The 20428-nt window shown below is 39.8% G+C and overlaps 1 protein-coding gene across 1 annotated transcript; it reads right to left on the bottom strand.

Annotated features, from left to right (window-relative positions):
- Positions 1 to 9055: 9055 nt before the first annotated feature.
- On the bottom strand, positions 9056 to 13053 carry LOC141656479 (uncharacterized). The gene is made up of 4 exons (XM_074463388.1): positions 12498 to 13053; positions 11608 to 12161; positions 11159 to 11520; positions 9056 to 10708 (listed from the first exon to the last, which is right to left on the bottom strand). The coding sequence occupies exons 1-4, from the start codon at positions 12544 to 12546 to the stop codon at positions 9433 to 9435; spliced, it is 2241 nt and encodes a 746-aa protein (XP_074319489.1). The 5' UTR covers positions 12547 to 13053; the 3' UTR covers positions 9056 to 9432.
- Between the last annotated feature and the right edge of the window lie 7375 nt (positions 13054 to 20428).

Genomic DNA, 20428 nt, shown 5'->3' with positions numbered 1-20428 from the left:
GTTATACATTATATGATATGAAGAATCATACTACTTTTACAGCAAGGGATGTTATTTTTCAGGAAGATATTTTTCCCTATCAACAACAAGTAGGGGATTCAATAAACTTTGATGAAATGGTGGATTTATTCCATGACACAAATGAAGTATTTCTTGCAACAGTGCCTAATCCTACAGTAAATAATGGTTCTGGTTCAAGTAATGATATAGGAGACAATAATGGCACAGATTCTGGCAATTCAACTAATAATATTCAGGGCACACAGAATCCTACTTCAGGTCTTGTTATTACTCCTTCTACTGCAGAGAATAACACAGTTCAGGAACAAACTGTAAATATTCCTCAGTCACAGCAAACTGGTCTCAGACAGTCTACAAGACCAAGGCAATTATCCAGTAGATTAGCTGGTTATCAGGTCTCTCATAAATTACCTGTTAATACAACACAGGTCAGACACAGGTCCAATGCAGTTTGTGCAGCTGTCTTTTCTAAACTGGTTGATTTTTCAGCAGAGTATGTTCAATCTCTAGCTAATGTCATTAGTGAAATAGAGCCTGTTTCTTTTTCTCAAGCAAATCAGGATGCAAGATGGGTAGATGCAATGAGTAAGGAGTTGACAGCACTTGATGAAAATGAAACTTGGGAGTTAACCACTTTACCTATTGGTCACAAGCCTATAGGGTCAAGATGGGTGTACAAGATTAAGCATAAAGCAGATGGCACTATAGAAAGATTCAAGGCTAGATTGGTGGCTAAGGGGTATAATCAGGTGAAGTACAAAGACTATACTCATACTTTTTCTCCAATTGCTAAATTTGCAACAGTGAGAGTTTTATTAGCTTTAGCTGCTTCAAAGAATTGGCCAATATACCAGATGGACATAAATAATGCATTCTTGCATGGGTTCATTGATGAGAAAGTCTATATGACTCCACCAGAGGGTTATACACGAGCTAAACCTGGACAAGTGTGCAAATTAAAACGTTCCTTGTATGGTTTGAAGCAAGCTTCAAGACAATGGAACATTGAACTCACAAAATTCCTGCAGAAACATAACTTTATACAGTCTAAACAAGACTACTCTTTATTTACAAGACAAGATAAGATCACAAAGAAGTTTACAGTTGCTCTTGTGTATGTGGATGATGTACTTCTTACAGGTGAATCTGTACATGAGATTGAGCAATTAAAAGGAGCATCACATGAAGCTTTTACCATTAAAGATCTAGGGCAAGTAAGGTACTTCCTAGGACTAGAAGTTGCTAGAAATGCTACTGGAATCCTGGTAAACCAAAGGAAGTTCATCCTAGACATCCTAAAAGACATGCATATGGAAGATTGCACATCAGCAGAGTTTCCATTGCCCAAAGGACTGAAGCTCTCTACTGATTCAGGGGAAGTCCTTGAAAATCCTGAACAATATAGGAGACTTATTGGCATGTTACTTTATCTGAGCATGACAAGGCCGGATATTTCATATTCAACACAACATCTTAGCCAATTTCTTCAGCAACCACGAGCACCTCATATGCAGGCAGCAACCCATGTTGTAAGATACTTGAAGAACACAGCAGTGAACACTGGTCTTTTCTATCCAGCAGAGAGTTCACTGACTGTTACAGCCTACAGTGACTCAGACTGGGCCAAGTGTGTTTTCTCAGGAAGGTCATTAAGTGGCTACTGTATTTTTCTTGGGGATTCATTGATCTCCTGGAAAACCAAAAAACAAAAAACAGTTAGCAAGAGTTCAGCAGAAGCTGAATACAGAAGCATGTCATTCACTACTTCAGAAATGGTCTGGATTAATAATCTGCTGAAAGATTTGCAAGTTGATGTGCCTAAACCCATTACCTTGTTTTGTGATAATCAAGCAGCAGAGCACATAGCACATAACCCTGTCTTCCATGAAAGAACCAAACATTTGGAAGTGGACTGTCACTATGTTAGAGAAAAGTTGCAAGAAGGTTTCCTGAACACTCAACATGTTAGAACAGATCTACAGTTAGCTGACCTAATGACTAAGGCTTTAGGGACGTAGCAACATAACTTCCTTACAGCCAAGCTTGGCCTCAGATACAATAAGATGAGTCCAGCTTGAGGGGGGAGTATGATAATATAAGGAAGTCTAGAATATAGAATACGTTAGTTAGTTGTATTGTAACTAACTATAAATAGAAGCATTGTAACTTACTCAATGTACTTTTGTAATTCACAATTATCTCTCTATAACTAATTACTTCTCTCTCTATAACAAACTATTCTTCTACTCTAAGCTATACTTTATACATCATCAATGGAGGAGGTCTATATTCTTCACATTATTGACAAATTAACACTATATGTAGTTATGTGAGTAAAGTCTTTAATCGTGAAAGTAAAATAACCTTTTTATTAAGCTTTATTACGCAGCCAACGGCTCTCTTCTGCCCAACGGTTAAAATAGAAGCTCCATTGGTGGCAACCATATCTCCATTGCCTTATTTAGCAGAGTATATAGCCGTTGTAAATATTATGTTACCGTTATATCGATTCTCTTCCGTAAATACCTTGTATGAGTCGAGTATATAAGGAACTCATGTGACGATGTACATACACTTACGAAATAACGAATACAATAACGATGATTACAATGTTATATTGCGATATTCTAATATGGTATCAGCTAGGTTAACCTAATTCGTTTTCTCTCGCACGCCCCTTTTTCTCCTCTGTTTCTTCACTTTCGAAAAAAAAAACACAAACAACGTTTTCACAATCTTGCAGCCATGACAAACACTCAACTCACTGATACATCCAAACCTCCTTCATATTCCTTCGTCCATGTCGAAAACCCAAGTGCTAATATTACGCAAATCACATTCAATGGCAACAATTACGATGAATGGTCCCGGGGTTTCAACCTTGTTCTTCTCGCAAAGGGGAAGCTATGGTACATCGATGGGTCCCTTATCAAACCGGCTACATCAGCGACCGAATTCGAATCTTGGCGGTCTACCAATGAATTGCTCTACCATCATGCTCTTGCTCCGCGTGTCCTTGCGATTGGGTTACTGTACGCAATTTTTTAATCGGTCTCGATGATCGCTTTGACAGTGTTCGGTCTCAAATTCTCGGTACGAACCCCATCCCTGCTCTCGATTTTATTTATAGCCGTCTATTGTAGGAAGAGGGGGTTCGTAATCTTACCACACACAACCCTGTTTCTCAACCCGACACAATGGCATACGCTGCTCGTGTCACCCATACTCCTCGACATGGGGGGGGGGACAATAAACCGATCAACCCAATACTTCCGGGGATAAAACTTGTCTCGCTTGCAGACGACCCGGACACTCATTTCAACAATGTTTTCGCGTCACGGGCGAATACCCGAATTGATGGGATGAGCGACTTAGAGATCGCATATACGTTGACCCTAATGATACTGATTTAAGTAAAGTCGTGTTTGTCCCCGACACTGTTGTCCGTGCTCGATGGAACAAGCATAAAAATGCCAAACCGGCGACCAATCCCCACGTCCACATGGCCTCGGCAGTTGCTCCAAGTGGTGGCTCCTCCACCACGCAGCCTGTTCCGTCTTCCCCTGAAGAACTTGATCTAAGCAATTTAAACCTGGAACAACTTGCGGAGTTGACTCAAATGTGGCAGTCTAGAAAGGCTTCCTCATCTACCGAACGTCTCAGTGGTATGTCTTATTTCCCTTCCTCTTATTGGATTATTGATACGGGTGCTTCGCACCACATGTCGGGTTGTCTCGAACACTTTACAAATTAACTTGATATCGCTTCTTTGTCTGTTAGATTACCTATAGGTGATATAACCATGGCCACACAAAGTGGCGACATTCATTTGTCTAGTCGTCTAATTCTTCGAAATGCAGCAGAGGCCCACCACGGCCTTTATAAGATCATCTTTATAAGTGTCTACAAAATATAATAGTACGAGGCCTTTTGGGAAGGAGGCAAGAGTAAATCCGTTAGGGCTTGGCCCAAAGCGGACAATATCGTACTATTATGGACAATGGACACAGATGCAGCAGAGGCCCAACACGGGGATATTCACGCTTCCGCACAACAAGGGTGTTCGTTAATCTTTCACAATTTAAATATTCAAAAGAATCCAAGTATTAAACTTGGTACAATTCAAATACAGCGACATTATCTCAATGCTTCAATAGCTGTCACAAATTACGAGGTAAGGGGTACAATTCAAATGTTCAAAATAAATTGATCAATCCTTACTTCTTAGGGCTTGCCTGGAATGCATGAAATAATTAGGGGGTAAATTTTAATTGGGTGATAATTACTGGGGAAGTTAATTACTTGGGTAATGAGTTTCTTTATGATAGGTTTGGCATAGGTGTAGAAGATGTTTTCCTCCCTTAATCATTCCCCAGGGGGGAGGGTGGGTAATGTATTACCCCTTTATGAGGGTAATAGATTCGGGAGGTGAATAATTACTCTCATACCAAACATCTAAAACACACCTTACATATTACTCCCTTATTCATTCCCCCTCTTTTACCCCCAATCCAAGCAGGCCCTTAAAAAGGGAGGACTTGGGTGAACTGTAGCAATGAATAGGATCACCCAAAGTCTCCCTCTGCCCTTAGATTTACCCATTAGATCTCCACCTTCCATTCTCTGTTATACTCATCCACAACTTTTCATCATTTTTTCTTCATCACTTCTCATCCGCTTATTTTCATCGCCTCTAGAAAACCCTCGTCAATCCTTTTACTCTATAGCTCCATCTCAGTGACATTTTCCTCTTTCTCCTTCAATATCACGCCACAATGACGATGGCAGGGTGACGATGACGGTGCTGATGATGAGTCGACGACGGAACAACCCCTGATGATGCCGATGGCGACACTTTTAAGGTTACATCGTCTTTCTCCTTTTCCTTGTTCATTATTTCGACTTTTTTTCCTAAGTTTTTTTGTTTACAACTTTGAATTTGATCAGCGTTTCGTGGGATTTTTTTGCTCATATATTAGGTTGTTGTGCTATTGAATTGAATTTCAGGGTTTTGATTGATTTTTAGTGTCTTTTTTTAGGCTTTCCTTATCTTGTTTTTCCCCCCAATGGTGCCCTGTCGAATTAATAAGTATTTATGCGGCCAGTTTAATTATGTATTAGTTTCAGTTTCAAGTTTGGTTGTTTTAGTTTCAGTTTCAAGTTTGGTTGTTTTAGTTTCAGTTTCATATTAGTTTCATCAGTCTAATTACAATGCTCTTTCGTATCCCCTTATCCTCACACGAAGATCAATTCCTTCATATCGGGAAAATCATTTTTGTGGTCCAAATTAGGGTGATCAATTAATATCCTTGTTTAATCAGTTTGGTATTATGGTAATTTGTTATCCGTGTTTATCTCTTCATTCAATATCAGACCACGGCTTTGGCGATGAGGACTTGGTGTCATGGTAGTGACGATAAGGTGCTGATGTGATGGCAATGACGATGACGCTTTTGATGACAACTGCGGGAACAACGATTCATTTCTCCCTCTCTTTTCCTAATCTGAACTCAGCCGATGATTTTAGCTCTCATCTCCGATTATCTAAAACTGGTAAGCTCATCCTTTTCATTTTTTTCTGGGTTTGTTGCCGATTAGTATTACTCTTATTATTGTTGTTGCCATTTCTTTGATTATCAATTGTAATGTCACCGTATCATTTTATTAGATATTTCTCCATTTTTTCCTCACTTCTATTATAAAAGCGACCTTCGTAATCCATTATTACAATCCGTGTTTCGTCTGATTTTTGTTCTCAATAATAAAGTTTCCATCTTTTTCACGTTTTTAATGTTTTTTGTTGTAGGTTGATGCAGCTCCTACAGCTGATATCGAATCTGTGAAGAGAACTCCCTTCGGATCATTCTTACTGTTTAAGCGTTTTGTGGGTTTTTGGCTCATATATTAGGTTGGTGCCCTGTTGAATATTAGGGTTTTGTTAAATTTCAGTGTCCTTTTTTAGGATTTCCTTATCTTGTTTCATTTTTTAACAGTGGCGCCCTATTGAATTTTAGAATGTCTACCATTTTGAGTGAATTTTTTGTGTGTATACCAATGTGAATATTGATCTTATATTTTGTCCGTACATTGCATCTTTCCGCTCGTTCTTATTGTTTATTATTTTGTTATTTATCGGGGCTGGAATTAGATTGCCTAAATTGAATTGGTTAGGGTTACACGGTAGTAATACTCTGTTTCTATGTTACTTTACGAGGTTATAGTTTATTTTTCATTTTAGATTGATTTTATTTAATGGGTAAAGATTTGTTTGCTATTCTGCTACTTATAACTGAGATTTTGGGGGGGTGTTGTTGAAGTTGTTTGTAAGGGTTACGAAGATTAGCCTTGAGTTGAGGTTATAGATATGTACAACAATTTCTAATTGTTCGTATTGCTTGTATAAAGGTATCCTGCTCTTTCATCTTTCCTTTGGTAGTAAGTTCATTCGCTGACCTTCCACTCTAACCTTACCCTCTTCTATTCACTGCCTTTAATTCTGCTTTTCCAATCTTCCTGCCCAATTTCCAAACTCGTTAACGTTTCCATTTTCAAAAACCCTATTATCTCAACAACGAGCAATCGACTTCGCATTTATAACCTGCAATTACTCATCAAAAAACTCGCCGCCTTAAATCATCCTTTACTCATCCGCACATTGCTGAGAAAATAGGGTTTAAAACCCGGTGAAAATGGCAGGAGTGTGTTCTGTAAAATATGTTGACAATCCACACATTCTCTCTGTTTTTTTATTTTTAATCTGTGAAAACACGTTTTGCAATCAATCCACACATTCTCTCTGTTTTTTTTTTTTTATTTTTAATCTGTAAAATATGTTGACCCCAACCATTTTTTGGCAGGAGTGTAAAAAGCTTTAGATGGTTCACTTGCCTGAGAGAGAATACTTCGCTGTACCAAAGAATCTAAAGTTGTTGGCTGTGCCTATGTTTGAACTTTATGATAATATCCAGGTATGTGCAAATCTCTATCGAGGAAAGCAATTCCTACTGAAATCACAAAAAAATGATGAAAAATGAGGGTTTACGGGTATATGCTTACGGGGCATGAGGTTGCTGTTGGGAAGTGGCCTCAGGAGGAAATTATTATTATTATCATCAATGCTTTATGCTTGTTACCGTGTCACTATTAGTATTGTTGTATTCGTTTTAAGGTTCTAAATTTTGTTTGTTGTTGTTCTAATTGTAGTTGTTAATTCTAGAGATCCGAGGTACAAGGCGGCAACCGAGCCTCATTTTATTTTGCTGCAACAATACTTGGTGTGTGTAATGGTAATAGGTATGAGGTTTCGTTGCTGAGTATGGTGATTGGGTCACCGACTAATGTCTGAATATTCGCTTATCTCTGCTGCTTTTTGGTTTAACCACTGAGTTTCATTTTGATATTAGGAACCGAATATGGTTCGGAACATGCTGGGATTCAACGTTTGTCAAGGGTGTTAATATGAATAAGGGAAGAATCGATTTTGACGCGCTGCTTGCTATGAGTGGCAGGCCGATGTACTTCATTCGCTGGTTAGTCACTTGCATATATATATTTTAGCCTGTTGATACTGGGTATTTTTGTATTGCGATAAACATGTCTTTTCTAGATTTCTAAGTGGTGCACGTTATTCCAACCATAGACTTCAATAGAGAATAGGAGAATTAATTCAATTTTATTATTTTTCAGCTATAAGTGGTGCACGTTTAGTCTCTATTTTCAGCTGCAGGCGATTAATTCTATTTTATAATTTTTTTTTCAAAATTACACAGGTTTGACGAAAATAGAGAATGGGAGAAATTTACGCACCTTCCTAGGAAACGGACTACTGATTTCGGTAGATTGCCTTTCTCGGGATTAGGAAATGGATTTGACCTCTCTTAAAAAAGGTTATCTGCACATCCATATTTAGTTTATTTTATTTTAGTTTGACGTGTATATTTTGTGTTTTTTGGTTAACGTCATTTTGTATACCGTACTTTGAACTCACACCTGAATTCTTTCTTTCGGTAGATGTCTCATTGTTACGTATGCGTAGTGAAGAGATGGACGCAATATGCCTATTGACGGATCTGAATTGTTGTGAAATAAGGTCCAGATATGTGTATCTACCGTGTCCAAGTGGATAATCGAGTTTGATGAATGGTGATTTTATTTGGGTGATGTCTCATGTTATGTGCGGGAAGTATGCACTGCAATAGAAAATGCCTCATACAGTATTGTGTAAACCTAGAAAAACTGGCCTAGCACAAAATTTTCTGTGTGGATCGTACCCGTTTCTTGGTGTTGGAGTTAATTTTATACTGAGTTGTTATTTATTTTGGGGGGAGTTGTTCAAATGAGTGAGTATTCGAGGCAGAGACAAGGAGAAGGCTGGATTGTTCATGTTAAAAGGGCGATATTCATAGGTCTAGCCTCGCCGAAAGGGACAGTGAGAGGTAACTAACTGTAGTGTGCATCTTTATTTGTTTAGTTATGCTGTTACTGTGAAAAATATTATTTGGACTTAAGATGACCTCTTTTTATGTGACTCGCTTCATTGAATGCTAGGTTTGAAATGTGTAGGCGCCTTTCATCCTGCCTCTCTTGTTCTCCTTTCACTTCACGCCTTTCATTTTTAGCCTCTTTCTTCCTTTCATTCTCCGCCTTTTCTCCTTTCCTTTTCTCATCTTTTCCTCTTTGTATCCTGAGGTTTATAATCTGTAGCGAGCTAAGGAACGATTTAATCAACAAGTGGCAATGATTGGCAACATCATCGCACAACACTCCAGGTTTTAAACTTCTGTCCTTTAAAATTGTACCCTTAATTTAGATATTACGATTGACATTATGTGTCTATCCTTATCTGCAAGCATTCTCATTTTTGCTCTCGTCAGCTCAAGGTTCGTCAGCTCAGGGTGATGATGAGAAAGATGAACAATTCAAGAACTTGCAGCGAAGAAGAAAATTAACTCGGATACCGGAAAAAAAATGCATTTCAAATAAATAGTGTACAAGTAACTCTTTTATGCCTGACTACCTTGTTCTACTTGTATACATTCATCACTTTGTCCCATCATAATCCTATGTACCATGTATATTCATACCTTTATTACGACTTTCATCCTATATGATGATGCTCAGTTGCTCACCCACAATAATGCAATCAGGCAGTCAATATGGCCATTGCGTGGTTTGACCCAGATTGGCAAAGTAATTCACAAACTATTCTATACACATAAGCACAACACCTACACGATATTCTTATCGGGATTTCATAAACAGTTGTCCAAATTGGGGCTCCGCGCCCGGGAGGGCGCGGCGCAACAACTAGTATTATTAAAACCATAAAACATAGCCAAAAAAGATAGGCAAGTAATTGGGTAGCTGAAAATGTCTTAGCCAAAAAACATGGAAGGGTGCTTGGAACAATATTCAAGTACTTTGCTTTAGTATGTCTTCAATGGCTTCAACAGAGTTAAAAGCTTTTTTGATATAGTCACCCAAGGCTTTCACATTACGGGAACGAACCGAGTCTTTCAAGTTATTGTTGTTATCTTCAAACTCAGTATGCTGCTTCACATAATCGCTTAGTATTCCCCGGATTATTTGAACAGAATATAAGGTTTTCTGTATATGATTACTCATGTCTTCCACGAGTTTCGCTGTAAGAGACGGGTCAATCTTCTTGGATGAACCAAGGAGACTCTTTGCCATGGCTTTGATGCTCGTCGAGACATGAGTTAGACAGCCTTGAAGTGATCGGACTGACAGTTTATTGAGGCGCATTCCAACAAGGCTTGCAAGGAGCAAAACAAGACAAGCCAAGTATTTACGACTGTTATTTGATTCGTCTTTCACGGGATTTTGATCGATAATTCTGGCCTCCCAATTCTTCACATGTAACGGGATGGTTTCAGCATTATGTAATACCTTTTTAATGGCTTTAGACCACTCAAAGGTCATGTGTATATGCTCACCTAAGGCGGCCTTGACATTTCTCGAATGAACTAGATGATCACTCGATTGTCCTTCATGCGGTTGAAGCCTAATATGTTGTTGTTCCATGTAATTGCTTAGTATATCGCGTAGTATCATAACAGAATCCAACGCCGTCCTTAGATGATCAGACAAGATTCCCAAATGACTGTTACAATAATAAGCCCTCAAATCAGTAACTCGGGGAACATCTCTTTGTAAAACTTCTCGCTCAATCGGACTCTTAATCCCAACTTGTTTGCTCATACCATAAAGGATTAGAATGATGATAAGAAGGGGGAACAAGTATTTGGACATGCGTAATGAAACATCGATAACCTGTGAACCAAGCCCCTTGAGCGGTGCTGCTTGAGACCGGTCATTCTTCTTGGTAGGCACCTTATTGCCACCCGCCTCAGATTTTATAGATTCCCGAAATCTGATCCAGACCATTGTAAGACTTTTTAACATGTCTTGGGTTCTCGACGAGAGAAGGCTAAGAACGACTAGAAAAGGCGGGATCAAGAGCTTGTAAATGCATGATGAAATGTTGTTTAATTGCAGCCACAACCCCTTTAGAAGCTCGGATAATCCTTGAAATTTGCTAAGACGATCAACATCCCTCAACCCTGTTTCGCCGTTTTCTTGTTCACTACCACCTTCCCTGATATGATTGGCTACGCGATTCACACGAACAAGTCGAGAACTTGAATTAAAGACTTCTTCCATTGCCCTACAATTGGTAAAAGGATTAACTATTAAGGCCATGCTCTTTTGGACAAAAATTGTCTGAACTAAACTGAAATTAATGGAGCTGAAATGAACTGAACTGAACTGATAAGAACTAAAAATAAGTCCAAAAGAACAGAGCCTTAATCTAGTTTCTTCACACATTATCCAAATTTCCATTCTTTTTCTCCTTTCTAATAAGATTACAGTAGTGCAAAATCATCGAGGATTAGGTATGACCTTGAGCATGTATGTAGGTGAGTTGCTCATGTTTATACCTATTACCTAGCAATAACATCGAGAAGGATTAAGAAACTTATGACGCAAATAGTTGGATGTGTACAAATACTTTATTCGTCTCAGTCATTTGTTTACATACTGTTCTTAGAAAGATTTTAGAAAATGCAAACAAATGACAGATCGAGACTAAAAAACTAGTTTGCACAAGAATTACCTCCATGAATACGAGAAATGGAGAAGATCGCAAGGTTGTTGAGAAGTCACGTGAGGAAGGTGAAGATCGACTTCAACCTTACAAGTTTCGTTGGCATAAAGATCGCCAAATGAAACAATAACATTGTCTTCCAATGCTGTAAACGGGATGTACGAGCGAGAGTAGGTGCCTACACAAATGTTGTCTATCTTGGCCGTTGATTTCGCCCTTTTGACGGTCAATTTTAAGTCACTTACAACTACCGTGAATAGTTTCGCGAAGCATTCAGCAACGGCACTCCTCAAGTTGCTTGGACATGAGCTTGTAACATCTATAGAACAATGAATTCCTCCGTCACTACTTTTTGCAACGTCGTTTAGCACCTACCCGAAACAACCATACATGTTAAAACGACCAAGATATCAGAAAAATGCAAACAAATGACTGAGACTGAAAAACTAGGGGTGTACCATTGAATTGATGAGATCATCACCAAATCCGAATGTGTAAACAGGCATCGATTCAAAGAAAGTATGTTTAATAGGAACTTCGAATTGGTCACCGTCAGACATGAGCAGGATTGCCACCCGCCGTCCAGTAACGTACTTGCGGTCATTGATCACTTTAAAAGCCATGTCCAGGCTGCCATTTACGTCTTTGCCAGGACGCGTTTCCAAACCACTAACTAGTTTTTCGATCTCAGCTTGAGAAACGAGGCTCATCTGTCGTAACCCACACAACTTCTGAGGATTTTTTGAGACGGTCACAATTGAAAGACGATCAGCTGAGCTGAATTTATCGATCAAGAGTCTCATAACACCTTTCAGTGTCTCCAATTTTTCACCTTTCATGCTCTCGCCAACATCTAAAACTGTCACAATATCCACCCCCGGTCTCTCGTTTTTGTATCCTGATCCCGTTACCTCCAAAAACACACTTAAATGGCTCTCTTCTATCCCCGTTTCCTCCTTGTTAATGGTAGTCACTTTTATGTTGCCTCTTTTCAATGTCTCATGCTTTGTCCCTAATAAATCATTAAAACAATAAGTATGAATTTTCATCATGGTCAAACTAAAAGAGGCTGTTTCCGAATTACCAAGATGAAAATTGTGTCGAGAAGTACATCGAATGACCGCTACTTTACAAAATTGTTTGATTGAGAGATTAAAATTATACCATTGTCTAAATAATATTGAAAATCAAATGATAGGTCGTGACGAGAGGCTGATTGTCTCGAATAACCGTCCTTTTCATTATACTATTCTTATGGCTCATTTGAGTAGAAAAAAAATCTGCTCCTCATCACTTAGAATATTACTCCGTACATAAATGAACATGATGCAATGAATGAATAAGTTACCTGAGTCGTATGTAGTTGCAACAATCTGCTCCTCATCACTTAGAGACATCTTAACCAGAACAACGGTACGGTCGATTTACACTCCTCTTCCTCCTTGATTACTTATTTTATTTCGTCAATCTTTTTTAGAATTTAGCATTTGCTTTATTTTCTGCTGTCCATTACTTGGAACTATACCATGTAAGGTAATAGTTGGTGTTGCATTTATATATTTTTAAACTAAAGGAATGTCATGGGATGGTAATTTGTGTTTTATTGAAGGGTTTTGCACGGGCATATCATCAACCACATAGCCTCAAATGAAGTTAATTCATATGGGACAATAGATAATTATTAATTGGAATTTGGTAATTTAGTTTTTGTTTTATCTAATCAAGGTAAACTTCTTTTTTGTTTTTACAATGTACTCTCTCCATTCTGGTAAATAGTTCTCAGTGTTTGAGCGCCCTCGCAAATAAAACAATAGATAATTATTAATTGGAAAGGCGGGGATATTATTACTCTGAATTTGTCAAAACTAGATCTAACACGGTTTAAGGTTAATTTTCTCGTCATGGATAATACGACCCGCGCATATCACGCAGCCATCCAGCCCATTAAGCTCCTCCAACGGCTCCTTGCATATAGTAGTCAACGTTACATATTTTCCTTACTTAGAAGATCATGTATATTGTAGTTGTTATATAAATATGTGTATTATTCTTTGATGTAAATACAATAACAATTGGCAATACAATAACCTAATTCTCTCATGAATAATATCCTCTCTATCTTCTAATATGGTATCAGCTATCAGACACAAATTCTAAATCATCTTTCAATTCTTTTCTTCCCTTCGTTTGATCTCACCATGACAAATACGACACAATCTACATCAAACAATTCCTCGGTTGTCTCGATTGTTCAAGTCGAGAACCCGGGTACCAAGATCTCGCATATCGTGTTTAATGGTAACAATTATGACGAATGGGCTCGTGCGTTCCGTCTCGCCCTACTTGCAAAAGACAAGATGGGTTATATTGACGGGTCCATCGTCAAACCATCTGAAACTGCCGATGACTTCAAAATATGGCGCTCTACCAACGCCCTAGTCACGGCATGGATATACGCTACCATCGAAGTCGATTTAGCGAAATCGATCTCCTATCGTCCCGAAGCCAAGCAGGTGTGGGACAATATACGTCAACGATTCAATCAAGATAATGAGGCTCGTATTTATCGTCTCAAATCTGCCATCTCCTCATGTCGACAGGCTCCAACCGAGTCTATCATGGTGTGACGATTCGCACACTTCGAACCCTTAGATTTATTTATGCTTATGTAATTTCATTTCCCTTGTACATTTGTAGTAAGTATTTGCTTAGTCTAGCATAGTTTTAGAATAGGTTTCCATAAATAGGTATATCGCTATTCTACACTAAAATTGTAAATTCAATGTCTCCTGCTACCAGGATGTAATAATCAAATTTCCCTCTTTAGGGAGTACTAGTGAATGAAAATCTGCTTCCTACCTTGTGCCTTCGTATTGCTTGTTGTTGCTTTGTTGTGAACGACTTTTATTTAGCCTTCACTTTTCTAACAAGCCGTGTTTGTGGGATCGACACTAGGATCCCGACTCACACACCCGAGACCGATTACGAACGCCTAGTGCTTGACAAACACTAGTGCTTGACGCTCTCGTTGCAATCCTGTCGAGTGTTGCCGAGACCCGAGTATCGTGCTAGTGAGCGATCCTTCACTAGTCTGAAGAGCCTTGTCGCTTGCATCTTGCCTTGATTCGGGCAAGGGTGCGCGCCACGATCCGGCTAAAGTACCGGACCGTGACATTTGGTATCAGAGCCCGGTCTTCGGACGGGCGTCTGCAAGCCGCATTTGTTTATCGAGATCGAGAAAATGGGCGAAACAATCGAGGACCGAGTGGATGCCTTAGAGGACTCAATCGACGTCAAGCTTCCCAAACTCGAGGGCATCGTTATGCGGATGGCCGCGAGCCTCGAGGAGTTGCAGAAGACGGTTTGTGACCTTGAGACGAAGGTGGACGGGATGAACACCCGCATCCAAGCGATCAGTGGTGCGATCCCCGATGATCGGGAGGAAGATATCAATCATCTGCATCGAAAGGTCGAGATGTTAGAGAACACTTGCGCCACGCTCGTGAAAGCGGTGGCCAATGACGGGAAATCTGTGGGGAGCCATAAGGTGAAGGCACCTCCACCTCGTGCCTACGATGGGGCGAGGGATTCGAAAGCGGTCGATAACTTTATCTTCGATATGGAGCAATACTTCCGAGTAAGTGGGCTCGACGAAGACGCGGAAGTTGTCACGGCAAGCATGTATCTAGTCGACGATGCCAAGATGTGGTGGAGGGATAGGTACAAGGAAATCGATGCGGGCACGATTACGGTGACATCGTGAGCCGACTTCAAGAGGATCTTGAAGGATCACTTCTACCCCGAGAACACGGAGTTTGTTGCTCGGAAGAAGTTGAAGGAAATCAAGCACACCAAATCAATCCGGGAATATGTGAGGGAATTCTCAGCGTGCATTCTCGAGATTACCGAAATGTCCGAGACGGACAGGACATTCGAATTCATTGACGGGTTGAAGAGGTGGGCACAACAGGAGGTCATGAGGCAGAATCCCAAAACTCTGTCTTCGGCCATATCGGCCGCCGAGCGCCTGCTCGACTTTCACGGGGAGCGAGAGGCACCAGGAGTTGTGGCACCAACGGGGAATACTGGTGTGTCACAAAGTGGGTACAACGGACAAAGGCCACAAAATAGCGCCATTTCAGTTGGGAACAGTCGGTTCCGCTCGCAAGGAAGTCAAGCCCAATCGGCGAGCACTACAAACTCACCCTCAAGCTCGTCTTCGAAGGCGGGAAACTCTACTGCTTCCACAACGAAGAGACCGTTCGCGTGTTTTGTGTGCAAGGATCCTCACAAGATGGCCGATTGTCCGAACAAAGCGGAGTTCAATGCCATTTTCAAGAAGATGCCGAAAGGGGCTCAAGAACGACTTGATGGGGCGTTGGCCGACTATCACCAAGAGTGCAACGAAGACTCCAGTGATGGTGAAGACCAACCACGGATGGGCTCACTTCAAAGGATCAGCGCGATGGGGAAGTACGAAGATTCCTCCGCTAAGAATTCCAACGGGCTCATGTACGTGGACTTGATGGTGAATGGGAAGCAAGCACGAGCCTTGATCGACTCGGGCGCCTCCCATATCTTTGTTACGAAAGAGGAAGCTGATCAGTTGGGGCTAGTTCTGCGGAATGCTAACAGCTGCCTGAAGCCGGTCAATGGGAAAGTGAGACGCGTCTAAGGAGTGGCTAAGAAGGTCGCGGTCCAAGTGAGTGAGTGGGAAGGGGAGCTCAACTTCACCACCGTTCCACTGGATGACTTCAAGTTAGTACTCGGGATGCAGTTCTTTCAGAAAGCATTGGTAGTATTGAAACCGAGTGACGGATCGATGCTACTAATGGGGTCTATCGTAGTGAAGATGGTAGACAGCGACGAAGACAAGGGGCAGCATCGAATTTCGGCTATGAGGGTGATACCGACGCCGAAACAAGAGATGCGACCTTGGAGAATGCCTAAAGGTTCGGTGGAGCCGAGGGCGAACAAGACCCAGGCTAACTACAATGCTAAGTGGCATGGGGGACGAAAGAAGAGTCTACCCCCTCACCGAGGAGTAGACAATGAGGGCCGAGATGCCCAAAGAAGTAGGCCTCGTACCATCAGGGGGTCGCGTCGATGTGCTGAATCGACGTCCTGGTTTGCGGGTCAGTCGACCCAAGAGATAAGGCCTCGTACCATCAGGGGGCCGCGCCATAATGCTGATTCGGCGTCCTGGAGATCTTACGTTCCCTTGAATGCAGGTGCTGAAGTGACGAGAGACAAGATGAAGGTCCGTTGGGGCCATAACTTGCAGGAATCCCGAGAGAGGTCTTTTCAAGCAGCGGCAAAATGGACTTTCCCGAGAGACAAGGAGCACGTGGTGGATTTGGAGAACATGATGTTCGGCAGCTTCTATGTCAAGGAACTCCAGCCTATCCTTGAAGGGACGAAGAGGCCACTCATTGTTTGGGACGAAGCGCACATTCAAGCCGAGTTGTGCAAGACAATCTCCAACACTGCATGGACAGTCCGATTTATGAAGGAGCCTTTAGCCAGACATTCCCTAATAAACCGGACTGTTACCATCTCGGTTTCCCGAGGTAGTGAATAACAAATTAAACTCCAAGGCAAATTATATAATTACTTTAACTTAATTATTACAAAACCTCTTTTACATCAAATTACAAAGAACTAACATAATTAAAAGTGAAAGTCTTCTAAATGATGATCTAGCTACTAAGTCTTCTGATCCAGTGTCTCACGCCCATCAAGCTCCCATCCTATCTCATAAACCTCACAACAAATCTGCTCCCCAATATTTGGATCATCACAGGTGTTCACGAATACACAGGGTCAACCACGAGGTTGAGTAGGGAATACAATGAAACAACAAAATATGATATGCATGCTCCTCCGTCACCTCCATCTCCATCTCAACTCATATCTCATAACCCGGAACACCCACCATACCGATCCCCTAGAGACTATATATCGACCGTAGCCGATCCGCCATTTCGCAGAGACACCAGGACAAGTCTGCAGAACCCGCCTGGCCTTATCACAACATCATCTTCACCACACCACATCACCACAACATCCTCCATCTCCAATGCATATGAATGCTCAAAAGAAATTAATGCAACACAATATATATATATCATTGAACTGATCAATCATAAAATCATGCCGGTTACCAAATGTTGTGATAACATACTCAATACGATCAATTCAGTCAATCACCTTCCAGTATATGAATCATAACATAAATCAACAACCACGAATCAAGTCAGCGTTCACAGTTTGGTCATATGAAACACAAACAAGTCAACACAATTCAACATCAACGATAATAAGTCAAGTGTATTTCCCTACCTCAGTACTGCAGTCAAATGGACAGATGCTCAATAATATTCCACATCAAATTCGCCCTCTGAAAGATAAATAAATGATAAGGGATTACTTAACTATTCCCGTTCCCAAAATAGAAAGTTACTAAAAATAGAAACTTCTTTAAATGGAAAGTTTTCTTAAATGGAAACTTTCCCGATATAGCAGCTTAGTTTTGGTCATGGCGTGGAAACACAGACACGTAAAAATAAAATAAACAGAGAGAATAATAAAAACACTCCCCATGACTAATCTGAAACTCAACTTAACACTCTCATCCCAATAATTAACTCAATCTCAAACTCAACTCATTACTCTGTCTCACTCATTACTCTGTCTCATAATATAATAACCAAATATCGTATTCTCATCGTCGACCCTAAGACCAATGACAAGGGGTGAGTTAACTGGCGGATAAAAACCGCAAAACAATACTTCCATCTCAATATCGATTTCAAACTCAAATAACTCAATAACCATGGTCACTCAGACCGTAAACACAATATGGCACAAAGGCCCCATAACTCAATACCAGTAACCAATTTCCATCTCAATTTCAATATCGATATTGTCAAAGGTTCAAAGAACCGTGCTCAACACTTAGAGTAAAACTCTAAGCTACTCACCCACAAGTCTCGGTCAAAGAAAACGATAATAAGTACACAATACCTAAATCCAAGATCTCAACTGAGAAACTGTACTCGCATGAGTTTCGATCCCAACTTGTACCTTAAAGTAATACAGACACACAACCAAGCGTTAAATGGTAAACATTGAACAAATTGATCTTTCGTTAATCATCACTTAGCATACATGAAACAAAGCCATCCCTACAACTTGTCAGCCCTTGATTACCAACATAATAATGCTTTTGAATACTAATCAACCATTAGCCTTCGGCCATATAAACCCGAACCTAAGAAAAACCCATGTTTCCATTCATTATGCAGATGCTCCCTCGTAAACTCTACTCTCCCAAAAGTCCAAAATAAAATAAAATAATAATGTACAAAATATAATAACTAGTAGTAATACATATACAGTAATCATCAATTCAATAATCAGCTTAATATATCAACACATGAATCCAACGAATCAACGACGTCTAATTGAATAAATAAAATTGACACATATTCATATAACCCGAACAATAGTAATAATATTAGGATCGGTAGAATCGTGTTACCTATTCCGACAATGCTCCAAAAGAAAATATGACCATAAAGGACGACGTCAGGTGACGGCTGAACAAATATGTCGACGGCGGATCAACAAGGTCCAATAACAAATATAAGGGAAGGAGACACATGAAAACGGATAGACAATCACGGAGTTTGAATGTCTTGGGGATATACTTATGTTTGCGGCTGAAGAATGTGTGAAGGCAAAGATGATTTTGTTTTGTTCTTTTTATAATAATAGGCTTAGGGTTATGAGTGGCAAGATAAAATAGGAAAACGAGGCATTAGTGAATATAACTAAGGGCTTTAGATATAATTAGATGTGAATGGTGCAAGAGTCACAAATGACTAGAAGAAATAAAGGGAACAAATTTGACAAACACCCAAGTTGCAATATCATAAAACTTTTATGTATTATATTTTTTTTTTTACAAAATGGTTAAAATTCTAAACTAAGCATTAAAATATTCGGGGTGGGAGAAACTTCGTTCCCGAAATTTGAGTTAGAAAACAAACACACTGTTAAAAATATTGTCGGGTATTACAATCTTCCCCCTTCAACGGAACTTCGTCCCGAAGTTCGAGTTTAGAAATCAAAAACACACTTTTAAAATTTTAGTAGTATTACACTCCACCTTCCTTAAAAATAAAGTTCGTCCCCGAACTTAAAATCAAAACAATTTGAGCCTGATGAATATGGGCGGCACATGGATTCATGAAACAACAAAAGAAGGAAAGAGCAGAATAAATAAGATGGTAGGCTATTTTATAATAGGGTTAGGGAATGGAATAAAATAGTGTAAACATAGTTTATCATGGACTACAAACACAACCTACTGTACGACCCAACCAAAATAAGTAGTTAATATATATATTTGTTTTTTTTTTTTCGAAAATAAATCACGAAAAGCGTATATACATAATGTAAAAATATTGGAGTATTACAATCTTCCCACCTTAAAATGAACTTCGTCCCGAAGTTCGCCACCCCGTAACGATAACCAAACATCCACAAGCATAAGACAAACACAAGTAGTACGTATACATAAGCTCTAAAACGCGAAGTGTTATATTCTATCCCCCTTAAGAAACTTTGTCCCCAAAGTTGAACATACGACAGAAGTATGTGGCACTTAAAGAACCACAACATTGACCGAATAATAACAAATTAAAACAAATGAGACTCCATGCATGGTCGGTTCTCGTCACCAATTCTCGATCACCAATCATAACATACCACTTAGCCAGATCGTAAACCATCAATATTTTACAATCCTATCCTCCTTAAAACATGGTTACGTCCCCGTAACCCCATTATAAAATTTCACATCCAATGTTCAAGAAGATTACTGAAACAATAGGCACAAATCATCTGATAAGCTAATTACTCTATACTTGCAACTAGCATCCGACTTTTCAAGCAACAAAACACACTTGTCAATTTCATGCTACGCATTACACAAAATCAAGGTAACAAATACTTGGATGCTTTGACACCAAATTAACGCATTTACATCAATGTAGACAATCAACTAACTCATAGTTCATTCTTGACGAATTAAAATATTTCATATCAGTAATCATATCATAGAAGTAAGATCCATATTTACAAATCGGGTTTAGAGAAAGACACTAGGCAAAATTCAAGCAATGTAATAGCGTTTGTATAATTGAGACTACTTTACATAAAACTCACCGAAACAAATAAGATTATATTATCATATAACAAGGTTCATACTCA

The sequence above is a fragment of the Silene latifolia genome, chromosome 5, assembly GCF_048544455.1.
Source record: "Silene latifolia isolate original U9 population chromosome 5, ASM4854445v1, whole genome shotgun sequence".
Lineage (NCBI taxonomy): Eukaryota > Viridiplantae > Streptophyta > Magnoliopsida > Caryophyllales > Caryophyllaceae > Silene > Silene latifolia.
This window is presented reverse-complemented; position numbering and strand designations above follow the sequence as displayed.